Below are 12,894 nucleotides of genomic sequence, written 5' to 3'. Positions count from 1 at the left end.
CAGCCCACCATATTCCTAGGCCATCCCAATACAGTACAAGAAAAGTGCCCTGAGTGAGCAATGGAACTCAGGTGTGATTATCCAAGACATTTTATTAATGAAGAGGTTGGAGCCAAAGAAAAAGGAGGAGTTAAAAACAAAGTAACAAATTCATAAATATTTTTGTTAGCTTTTTAAATTGTGCAATCGCTACTAGTAACTCAACTGAGATTAACCTATTTCCCTGCTTTCTCTTCTTAACTATGTAGTTGTCAGTGGCTTGCATGGGAGGTTTGTACCTCCCCCTTCTCTAACCATACGTCTGGAGCGTTGACATGTGGATGAACGCGAGGGTCCTGAAACTTCTCATTAAGGTAAGTGGAATATTAGTGCTTTACAAGAACACAGCAAAAATAAACCAATAATGCATCCATCTGCTGGTAGATCCTTTACCTGTTTGCCCTTTTAAGGTCATTAACAAATTCTGCAGACTGCTGATGTCTGATTTCACTGCTCTTTGTGAGTCTCTCCAAAGCACTCACTAACTCCTGCACTCTTGCTTTCAGTTTCTTCTCCCTGGATCAGGAGAAAAGGAGGTAGAAAAATATTTTCAAAACAGAAATAGTACTTCAGCTTGGAAGTGTATCAACAATTGTCCTGTGCTGGGTTGACATGCTGCAAATATTTTCCTTACTATAACTAGGACAATAAAAGAGGTAGTTCTTACATTAAACTTTTCCAAAGACTGGTATTTATAACACTCACCATGTTAGAATTCATGATCAGAGAAATAGCAGACAAAAGAGTAAACTAACTTCTCTGGTAGACCATAATGCTGTATGCATTGAATCACACTAATAAATAAGATACATAAGTAGCTAATATCCACACTTACTTACCAACTCTGAACCAAAAGCTAATTACATGAAGTGTGACAAAATGGAAATAAGGTATCTTATAACATTTTCACATTACAAGTATCTCTATGAGGGAAAGAAAAAGTGAACAAGATAGAAGTTCTGGGCAGGAGCAAGCACTACAGCTGCGGGACTAAGGTGGGTTGAAAACACATTTCCCAGGTAAGCACGTGGCATGAGGCAGGTGTTCTTCCCGGGGAACTCCCTGCTCCAGAGCTGATGGCTGATGCCTGCTCAGCCCACACCTACACACACATGGGACTCTTCCAGGAGCTTTTATCTGTGACCCAAACTCTGCACAGATAGCCCAGAGAAAAAAAAAATGTAAGATTTAGAAGGGGGTAAAAAAAAAGAAGAAAACAAAAAAGTGTTTTGAGAATGACATGGAGCTGGGCTCAACTGGGACACAGATTCTGCAGCATCAAATCTGACATGTGGGAAGTTTGTGTGTTTACAAGGAGTCTGTGCTTTGCTGCCTAGAACCACTCTACAGTGATCCACCACTCCCTTCTCCTTTGTTGCAGTGCTGCTACATGGGTACACTTGTTTTCACCTCAATAACAAGACAACTGCCAGTTCCCATATAAGCCCAATGGGAAGGAATACCCTGAAGTTTGTGCAAGCTTCCCCAGCTCTGCAGAGACCACAGGGATCCTCCTGGAATCCCAGCTCAAGCAGCGTGCAGTTCCCAGGAAGGCCTGGATATGGCAGCCTTTTATCACTGGAGAGAGGGATAGCACCCAGCTCCAGCAGCAACAGAAGGGCTTTCACAAAGTCAGCTGGGGAATATTCCAAGTTAGCAGTCTATTCCAACAGACTCCAGAGCTGGGTTACCAGCCAAATGAAAAAGGACATAAGAGGGCCCTTGTTGATGAAGAATCATCAGTATTCTTTGTACGTCCCTTCATTGAAGGAACACACCCTCTGCTTTCAAGTAACACAATATTTCTCCCTTGCAGTTAGAAGTTCACTGCCATCCATCTCAAAGGTAAATTTTAATTTTTATATTCTATCTCAGTAGTCAGAAAGGCTTAGCACAGTCTACAGCCAAAATCTGTTTTCTCCAAAGAAAACAGGAAGAAAAACAGCCAGAGCACAAACAAGAAAAGATCAGATGTGGCAGAGGCCAGACCTAATGCATTTGTGGCATCGTACTACTGATGTGACAGAACAGAGGAAGGCAAATTTGGTGCTTCTCTGCTCCAACGGCTGCTACATCCAGAGGCTCTGGGGAAGGCTCAGTAGCACCAATTCCAGCATGACGAGCTAGTGTGAACAGCAAGTCCAGTGGAATAAACATGCACAGGTTTTAGATGGGCAGAGAAATCTCAAAATCGTGTGAGCTTGATTTAACATCATGTCCAGGAAAAGGTGCTGCTGTGGAAACGCTGCACACAGTCCCATGTGAAAGAGCCCTGTAGAGCCACAGTTCACTGACGCTAAACTCCTTCACACACACCTGCTGTAACAAGAGCTGCATGAAAAAGAAACACAGTAGAAAGACTTTGAGGAACTTTTCATGCATGGTAAAGTTTGGTTGCTATGGTGACTGTTACCTGATAAAACAATGATATCACCTTTTGTCTGTTTTTCACTTACACCTTTCAACCAGCCCTGTTCAGCCCGAACTCAGCTACACATCAAGATGTATTTCTTTACATTTGGTCTTAAACATCCTTGTCTTGATGCTTGTCAAAGACACAGAGCCAGCAGAGTGGTAAGCACTCTGTTCAAGCTACTTAAACAACTTTCAGGTGCCAGTTCTGAACCTTCTGAACCAGGAAACAGTGGGAAATACTTCCAATCTATAGACGACTCAAATTTACACTGGCACCAGTAAAATACATGTATTTCTTTTGGCTTTTCAGAATGTCTTTAAGTCAGTGAAACAGCACTAGATAATGCCTTCTCAACCTTAATCTCATGGAAAGCAACGGGTGGTTTCATTGCACGTGCTGAAATATTTCAAAAATCTGAAAAAAACAACACATAGGGATCTACTTTTACACCCTTTTACAATTTAAAAACTGCCCATCTAAAAATCTTTACTTCAAGAGACATTTCATAGAACAAGTCACATCTGAGGAGCCACACACAGCAGCAACAGCAAATGCAGAGCAAATACCTTGGGTTTCTCTGGGAAATGAAGATGCACAGGGTTAATGACTATTATACACTAAAACATGTAAGGTTTTCCCCAGGGTGCTGCATCTTCAGTTTGAGCAGCAGCTGAGAGACCTCAGAGCTGTAGGTCACAGGCTGGTAAGAACCCTGTCCTCACAGTGGTTACTCCCCCTGCTTCCCTCAGTTTCTATCAGTGATCACCTCAGTTTGGCCAGAAAGAATTGTCTGCACTTGTTTCTCCTTAGAACTGACTGTGTAGTTAGGCAGTGAACAGCAGCTATACTGAATCCTGAGGTGCTGTCCCCTAAGGGGATTTCCAGCACCACAGCACTTCCCTGACTGCAAGCTGTGAAAAATCTACTACAGGGCTGAATATGACAGAATATTTTAAATATTGCATATGAACCACGTCTCTACCATGAGAACGTGTCGAAGTTTCCAGGGATGGAACTGCACTTGATGTGACAGACATATGGAACATCCTACTGATGTAGGCACAGCCTGCTGCTGCCAGACAGTCTTCCAGACTCCAAGATCCAAACTCCCATGGAAGGAGACACACCAAACTCACACTGCTATTGTGCCCCAGGGGGACTTCTGTGTATCCCAAGAAAGCACTTATCTGTGTATTTTGATAGGAAGAGGGAAGGGGAAGTGAGTCTTTTTCAGAGAACACAAATTCTGTGAGCCCCTGACTCCCACTCTATTGGACTGCTCCTTATCCCAACAACTCCTCCTCCAACTGGCTACTGCAAGCTGAGGCTGCAGAGAACACAGCCAGACACTTCATGAACGCAGAGAAAATGAGCAAGTATTCCCAGAAGAGGGAATGAGCCTGTGATCTGAGGGCATGGCTCACTTCCAGCACAAGGGCTCCCTGCGGCTGAGAAGTCAGCTGGGGAAATCCCTGACTGCTCCCTTTCCAGGGAAAGGCTCAGAATGAGTGCATTCAAGGCCTACAGCCTACAACATCAGCTAAAACCACTATTTTCAGTGAAATGCCTAATATGCTGGTAATAAAGGCTTTTATTTGGTATTTTCACAATCAAAACACTCAGTGGGCAGTTGCACAGTGGTTTTCAAGGGTTTTTTGTTTCGGGATGGCTGAATAGGAAGGGGCTAACTGGTGTTCTCTGGTTTCAATGCTGCCACTTTGGAGAGCAGGGAATTCTGCCAGGGCCATAAAGAAAACTGTTTCTGTCAATTTGGCCTCAACACACTGACACCATGTTTCGCACACTGTAATGTAAGCAAGGTCATGAGCGCCTTATATTTTCACTCCTGTCTGGACCTTTCTAGACATGTTCAGGTTTCATGTGCTAGAAGTCTTCCCAGATTTTCCTGCTCTTGCTGATTTCATTGAAAATTCCCCAGTGCTGCAAACAGGAAGCTGCTCTTCTCTGGCACGCAGAAAGTTGATTTTTCTGCCCCTGGCTTGGAGTGCACCCAGCTAGCTCCCCTTCTAGTGAAAGCTACCAGCCCTCTGCCCTGGGGTCAAGAGCAGCACAGCTCTTGCCAAATCAGAAGCAAAAGAGGAACAATGAGCTCTCTTCAAATGAAGAGGTGAGAAACTTTCCCACAGCCAGGCAGAGAACTCTTGCCATTCCTAGGACACATCTTACCCATCAAAAGAGATCTGCTGTGGGCAGATCCCTTCAAATCCTGGCTCCTCCTGAGGAGTGGGATGACCAGGTTCAGCCCAGCACCTGCTCCTGAGCTCTGCCGGCACAAAGCCCTGATGAAGCAGGACCAGCAGCAGCCAGCCCAGGGCACAGAGAATTCCTGGCAGAGCTATCCATGCTGGAAGAGCAGGCCCAGGGAACGGGGGTGGGGAAGGGGAGGGAGCAAAGGCACCTCCTGCACGGTCCATAGCTAAGATATGATCCTCAAGGCCTCTACTTTGAAGGGAAGGTATTTCCCATTCCATACTCCACTCCACTCCTACTGCTTCCCTGATATCCTCCTGTTGTAATCGGCCCAGCACCATCCCCCACTCCCCTCTCTGACTTTTCCAGGTGAATAGGGTGAATGATTGTTTTTCCTAGGCATTTGACTCCTCTCCTCTCAGGAGATAACAGCTGGACATCTAAAAGGAATGCAGATAAATTCTCCTCTTCATCAGCAGTCTAAACTAACATCTTACATCAGGCTGGCATGCAGAATCCCCAAGCTAATTCGAATGCACGCCTGTCTCACTGGTCTGGCTTGGCCTGCTAAGGGAAACAACAGAATATAATAAATGTTTTAAAGAGGCACCACTTCACAAACGCCAAGAGAGCCATCCCCTTCAAATGCCATGTCTTCCTGGTTCACCTGCTGAAGCACCACCCGTGCTTGCCAGCTACCTGTGCACAGGAGGCCTTTCCCTTTGCACAGGTGACAGAGGGTGCTTCAAAAACCACTTTGCTGGTGTAAAATACTCTACTGCTTTTTTTGCTGATTGCTGAGATGCTCAGAACAGACCTCAACACAGCCATGTGTTACACCACCTGCAGTGGGGAGACAGGCCAGGTGCGGTCCTGAAGCAACATACTGGCAGCAAAAAGGGAGAACAGCCCTGGAGGGAGGCAGCAGCATGCCTGCTACACTCACTGCTCAAGCCTCCCACCCAGCTTTGTCAGCCCAGCCTGGAAGCTCTCCAGACCTGGAGCTATTTGGAGCTCCCTGTGATGATTATATTGAAGTGCATAGCAGCTCAGCAGTTCAGATAACCACAGGGTGGTAAGAACTACTTACCATGTCAAAAATGGAGAAAAAGACAAATCATGGCTGTCTGTGAGGCATATGGTAAAAATAGTTACTCAAGGTGCTTCTAAGCAATCTGTCCCTGATATCACCATGAGTCACTTCTCCTCTTGTGAGAAGGTTTCTCTTAGCGGGACTCTCCAGAGGGATTTCCAGAGACAGGCAGTGCCTTCTGAAACCCCCTGGAAGCCAAGGGGAAACCACAGCAGGATACTGCACAGTCACAAAAAAAAGACATCTCTGAAATTTGCAATGACTGCAAGCCATACCAGTGTCTGGCTTTCAAATGCCTCAGGGTTGCTTATCTCCTCATTTAATTGATGTGGTAATTGGAGAACAGAAATAAGCAAACACTGACAGAAAGCGGCCAAAGATGCATCAGTAGGTCCAGAATACAAACCTCTGTCTCTCTCCCCCTACTTTTACCCACTGCATGTTTGTCTAGCACCTTGGTCAAAGAAAAGTCTAAGAGTAATTTTAAATATGAATGGTTATGATATGTTCTAGGCATTTGTTTCCATTTCTGAGACAGCCTCACCGTGCTCAGCATAGGCCTTAATTTCAACGATGAAATTTAATGACTGCTGCTATCACGAAACTAAGCTCAGCCCTTGAAAATATGCAAGGTTAACATGCCATCACATGAAGTTCATGGAAATTTAAAATAAAGGAAGGTGGCTTGATTTCTCTCACTGACATCATGTCAGGAAGTAGTCACTGCCATGCCCTGGCCCAGTGCTCTATTGAAATGTTTGCTCTCTGAAAAGAAGTTTGGCACGAAACACAGCTGAGGCCTTCAGACAGGGATAAGGATGTAAGAGTGCAACAAACATTGTGCTGTCCCAACAGACACCAGGAAATTATGGCAACAGGATGAGTTTTTCATGTCTTACTAGAAATACCTGCAGCTTCCACTCCAGAGAGGTGGGACCACAGCTCTGTGCAAAATGCACCTTTTGTTAATAGAAGAAGAGCTCTTTGCCAGTCTACTGATAACTACTCATTTCTCTCTCCACAGTGACTTCACAATTAGTAGCATCACTCACTATCTCGTTGTTAAGAAGTCATCAGGCATGGTAAATATAAAGGTCCTTTGCAGTGTTGCCAGATGGAAAGTCACTCTTTTGTGAGGGAGATACTGAAACGTGTCTAGACTGACATGATTCATGTAATCCTGCACAGCCATGAAGGATCATAATTTTGTGCCAAATGGTGATGCAGCTGAAGTCTGAACAGTCAGTCTAGTTACAAAGTGTTTTGCCTGCCATGGTCCTTGCCCAGGACTGCTAGATCCTTCCTGGCCAAGCATTTTAATGATTTATAAATTATTCTATAATGTATGAATGCAATACAACCGTACACAGACAGAAAAGCTATCAGCAGCTGAAAATACAAGCATAGATACAGCAGGACCTCACAGGAGGAAGAAGTTTCAGTCTTGCCAGCTTGGCCACTTTTCACAGATGAAAGTAGAAGAAAATAGCTTCTTAGTAGAAGAAAATATCCATTCTATCATCATTATCATCAGCCTTCTAAAGCAGAACAGATCTTACTGCCTCCCTCTTGCTACCTCCAATGCATTTACCTGCATTAAAGCATAACCTGGTATGTGTCTACTGAGTTACAAACTCATACAAGTCATGTACAGTGCTCGCTGTCCTGCCCCAGCAGAACAGACCAAGCCAGCAAGAAAGACAACTCATTTAAGATCTTCCCACAGAGACTGCATCATTTGTCTAATTTTGGGATATTCAACCAGAACTTGTCTTATAAAACTGGCCTCTGGCACAACCATCAAGGTGTCAGCACCAGGCCATGAGGCTGCTGAGAACACATTTCTACCCTCTCAAGAGTAAGGTATTTCCTGCCATAAAACTTGTTTACGAATGTGTCAAACTCAAGAAAGAAGACGCTTTGTGCCCATTAAAGCACTTCATCATTCCATTAAGAAAAGAGAGAGGGAAAACCAAAACTTGAAGGCTCTGGCAGAGAGTCTTGATGTTTGGCTGGAATAGGATATGTCTGAATTAGTGAGCTTAGCCTGCAACACCAGAAATTGGTGTGACAAATGTAGCTTTAACAGCATAGGACGTAAAGATAACTTACATTTCTCCCAGTTAGCACAGTGACCATCTAAAAGACAAGTGAATTCTGTAAAAAGCCAGTAACAGGGGTTTTAATGCTGAGCACGACTACGGGAAATCCTGAGTTGTTCTAGAACAAATGTGTCATTACACAATAGATGAAGAACTGCTTCTGCCTTGAATTTCTGCTGATGGGCACTACCAACAGAAGTTTCACAACACACTACTGGATTTCAGATTTACAAAAATATCCACATCTGCAGAGAGAAGCCAGCATGGCTCTGTGGATGAGATTGCTCTGCTGCATGGCCATTTGCAGACAATGAGCAAATAAATGCTTCCGAACTACACCAAAACCCAAACCATAACTACGTCCTGCTGTTTTATTTGTGTTTCACTCTGTTTCAATTAACTCAGAAGAACCTGACAATTTAATAGCAACAGAAGGACATAATGGGAAAGTAGCAGAGGGGGGAGCAACCAGAGCTTTAGTCTCTGTAATGATGGGATAAGGAGGGAACAGGAAGCAGGGCTGCTGATTGATATCACATGCTCTGATAAATAGACTCAAAACCCAATGGATTTCTGCCCCTATCCTTGCAATTGTTGTCCCCTCAACCAGTGTCTACTGCCTGGAGAAACAATAGGGAGAACCAATTGCTGGACATATGCACCAGTTGTAACCAGTCCTGAAACAGTCCTGAATGCTGGCATTTAAATACTGACTCTGGATCACAGAGCCATGATACGCATCTGTTTCACATTTTCCCCCACCTCCACCCTTCAGCAAACACAGTTACTGGGACCAATATCTTAAATTTTATATTCTGGTCCTACTTCCTTGGCAAGGTGAGGAGGATGCACCCACAGAGGAGGAAGGACCTTGATAAGTTTTAGAATTCTTATGAGGATTTGTGATAGTCTAAATATCACTTTGATATTTGAGGACCCATTTGTCCAGAACAGCAGTTAGGGACTTCTGGTATTTTTTAGCATAGCTGTGGCTAAACAGGTTGCAGTAAGCTTTCTCCATGTGCTAGACAGACCTTCAACTGACTTGCAGAGACAGGACTTCAGGCTAAGGAGGGCTAAGCATTCAGCCTGATCTCGCTGGCACACTGATTAGGGAGAAAAACACCCTGTCCACACAGCTTGCAGGAACTGTGCTTGAGCCCCACTTGCAGCAGCAATCACATTTAGTACAGCTGTATTTCCATTACACAGAGAGCCTTCACAATTTATGTACAGTTTAATCCGATTATTTTTCTTCTCCATTTCTGCCTGACAAACTGTACTTGTGAGGCTCTTGGCTGGAAATCCATGCTAATCAACTTAAGGCCTAGTAGATAAAGCAAAGTTGTTTTCTCTGTGTTGTCAGCAAACCACATTTCATGACTATACTCAAACCTCTGTTAACTAAGGTCATTGGCATCTTCTGAAAATCCAGGAGCAAATAACAAGAGCCGGAAGAGCAGCAGCTTGAGTGAAGGCAGAAAATGCTGGTGGAGCAGCTCACAGCAGTGAGCAATGTGGGGGATACAGGGGAGGCCAATGGCTCTCTGCAATGTTTATGTGAATTACTCTGCTGATGGGTTTTATCTACCCACACACAAATGACAGTTTTGATTATTTTACCCACAGAATTTTGTTCCCTGCATCATGCAAACTAAGTACTCAGCAACTGCCAGACTACTAAGCAAATGGTAGGAGATGTATTGATTCTGCAATGGTAATGATCTTACATTTTCACATAATGCCTTTCAGGCTTAAGTGTCCCTGGGCACAGCACACGTTGCACCTATAAAAAAAAGCACCTCAGGAATGAAACACCGCAGCTGTCTGAAAGGACACCATAAAAGAAGGTGCAAACACTGCTAAAGCAAGACACACTCTTCCCAGCCAAAATTCTGGTTCTTATATCCCAAAATCCCAGCAGCATTTTGGACAGGATCTAAATATAAGAACCGGATTAGGTACTAGATAGCCATTTCTTGGTAAAGGTGGAACAAGTATTGAAACTATTATCGAAACTATGAATTTCTTTGTCATTAAGTTTACCACATAGCTGGTGAAGGAAAAACTGCTGCACAAACAAATATCTAGCTAATGTATAACCGTACTGAAAGCTTAGGCTTAAAACCTGGCTGTTGGTAAAAGCTGTTTGTCAAGACATCAATTTTCTCTCCCATTGGAAAGCTAATGCCTCACACAATATCATTTGTAATTGAACAGTGGCTCCACTTACATACTCAGGAGGCAAATGCAACATCTGAGTCATCAAAATGCCTGCAGTAGGAACTGCAGTGGGAGTTACTCCTGTAACTCCTACCCAAATTCTAACCTGCAGCCAACTGTCTTAACCAAAGATCACACTTCATATCCTGTCTTTACTAAGCATTTTCTTAACATACAAAAGAAATGTGCATGTCACTGTTTTATGTCTCATAGTCTTGCCTGAGAGTGGTCATTACTGCCATTTTGAGGGTTTCTTTTATTTCTAAAATTCAACTGAATTCTGGAGAACCTCAAGGAGAATGGAGTTGAGCACCAGGTGAAAGGAGCTAAAGCAGGAGAGAGGGGAAAATCAGAAGGACTTTGATAGATCTCCTTCTCACAGGACAGATCTGTGATCACTCTTCACACCACTTGAGAGTTAGAGTGAAGGCTCAGAAATAAACCTTTCCCTGGACCTACAGGACAAGTCCTGACCCTGGTCAGGGAAGCTGTGCTTACCTCCTGAGTGCATTTGTCAGCTCAGCAGTCAGTTCACTCTCATTGTATGGTCTCAGCTCAGCAAGGGTTAGTGGTGTTGCGGTGCCATCACTACATTCCTGACAAAGGAGGAAAAGCCACCTGATTAGAAATTACTGACCATCTTAATGGGAAAATTCTGAAAGCCTCTTAGTTCACAGCTGCTTTTAAAAAGGAGGTGAAATAGACAACACAATGCTACAGCAACAAGGCAGGGTATCATCATACCAAGAAATGGACTAAACAGATTAATACTTCACAATGCCTCTAAATGTTTTTTAAAACACCACAGCTCACCGACTTGCAGAATTCTGCTACTGTGTGCAAAACTGCCACCGCCTTCCTTATATTTCTTTTGACACCAGACATGAAACAAAGAGGCATTGGGATCAAGAAATTCAGATGACATATTGCCAGGAATAAGGAAGTAAGACGTTATGTCTTGGTTTTTGTTTTTAAACACATTATTGACATTTTCTGGGACCACAGCACTAAAAATAAGACAAAGTTTTCCAAGGTATTTATTTCTTAATGCAAATTATTACGGCAAATGCAGAAATCTGTTTATTCTGCATTATTCTGCATTAAGGGGAGAAGAGTCTTCATTCTCAAATTATTACAATCTGGTTTGGAGAAAGAGATTTTCAATACAATGGTCTAAATGCTGCATAGAAATAAGTGCTAATGTTTTCATATTTTGTGTTTATGGGAGAATGGCATTTTGCTTAGACTCCCTTCCAGTGTTTCCAGTGAGTGGCAACAGGCAAAACACATGCTCAACTGCAGCAACTTCTATGTCTGGCAGGACTGGCCTTGTGGGAGTCCTCAAAACACCCTTATTTTAGTCCATGCCTAACACCAATTCTTCAAAGTCCTCGAGTCACAGCACAGAAGAAACCACCTCACAACTGGGGAAGAGAGGAAAGATCTGCATCTAGACAAAATAAGAGCATGATTAACATGCTAAAGACTGCAATAGGGACGGGAAAGGTTTAATTAATCATGTTTACAACTTTGGAAATGTAGCTTGACTCCTGACCTTGACCAATTTGTCTCTGCTTCCGCTGCTGGTTGAGCTGAGAGATCTCATTCTCTGCTCTTTTTGTTCCTCCACTTCAGACTTCAAGTGCTCAATATGGACAAGGTAGGCCTGCTCCTGAGCCTCTCGAGTGCTCAGCTTCAATTCCAAAGCCTTCTTCTCCTTCTCCAGCAGGTAAAGCTGTGCCTTGAGCTCTGCCATCTCTTCCTGTTGAAGAAACATTGTATTATTGCATGCTGCTTCATGGGACTAGGTACCTAATGAAAGATGAGGTTAAACAAGATTTTCATCCACTCTTATAACCTAAGTACTCTTTTCATTGAGAAAACTATCAACATCCAGATGACTTTTTATAATCACACTGCATATTTGTCAAAGACTTGTGTATCTTCAGTCTGAGTATGATAACCCCTGACATCCCTTTATCATCTTCAGGAATAAGCCCAGAAGCAAAATTAGAATTGGACTATGAGAGATCTGAGAGAATTGACACAGCTGCTGAAATTTCTCTGGTTCTACTTTGTCCTCCAGAGACCATTGTCTTAAAAGCAGAAGTGTATGACTTTCAAACATCTCCCTAAAAGCAAGATTTCTGTTTCTTATTAATATCCAAGAACTAATCTCATTACAGGGGAAGGGGTTTGAGAGACCAGGACCTATTCCTGCCTTGTAATACCATGTGGTAAAATGAGTTATGTCAAAAAGAGCAACTGAGTATGGCACCATCAGATGTCCATTTATAATTTCCCTCCCCTAGGTGACCAGAATCCCAAGTATATGCAACTTGAGTTTGACAGAAAAATGCACTCATTTATTTTCTTCCCTAAATATAATCCACAGAGGATGGACAGTGGTACTTGATAGAAAGAAGCTCAATTCTGAGAGCTCCTTCTTGCTTCTGACAAGGGCTGTCACCTATTGTAACACCATGTCTGCTGCCTGGGGACAGACCTCTGTTTTAACATCTGTCTGACAGTGGCTGGGCAGAAGTTTAAGAGCAGGGCGTGCGTGCAATGACCCTTCTTTAAGACTCCAAAAACTCCTGTGAAAAGCAAATGATGGGTTATTCCTGAACCAGAAGGCTCTCTGTGATGAACACTTCAGAAATGTTTCTTGTACAAAATGCCTAGTTATTTTCTATACCCAGAAAAACCCAATATCCACAAAACCTTCAAAGAGATAGTACTAATACATAATTTACATTATGTGCTTAAAACCACCACTAAACAAGCAAAAGACTGCCAAAACAAACAAA

At 43.2% G+C, this 12,894-nt stretch overlaps 1 protein-coding gene across 4 annotated transcripts in view; it reads right to left on the bottom strand.

The window, feature by feature from the left end:
• MCC (MCC regulator of WNT signaling pathway) overlaps positions 1-12,894 on the bottom strand; it is a 184,000-nt gene that overhangs the window by 4,168 nt on the left and 166,938 nt on the right. For all 4 annotated transcript variants that reach the window (XM_005494560.4, XM_026797725.2, XM_074533460.1 and 1 more), the window contains 3 exons: positions 11,640-11,846; positions 10,583-10,680; positions 433-555 (listed from right to left, as the gene is read on the bottom strand). In XM_005494560.4, coding sequence (XP_005494617.2) covers positions 433-555; positions 10,583-10,680; positions 11,640-11,846 — 428 coding nt within the window. The remainder of the gene's footprint in view (positions 1-432; positions 556-10,582; positions 10,681-11,639; positions 11,847-12,894) is intronic.

Source organism: Zonotrichia albicollis, chromosome Z (assembly GCF_047830755.1).
Source record: "Zonotrichia albicollis isolate bZonAlb1 chromosome Z, bZonAlb1.hap1, whole genome shotgun sequence".
NCBI lineage: Eukaryota > Metazoa > Chordata > Aves > Passeriformes > Passerellidae > Zonotrichia > Zonotrichia albicollis.
This window is presented reverse-complemented; position numbering and strand designations above follow the sequence as displayed.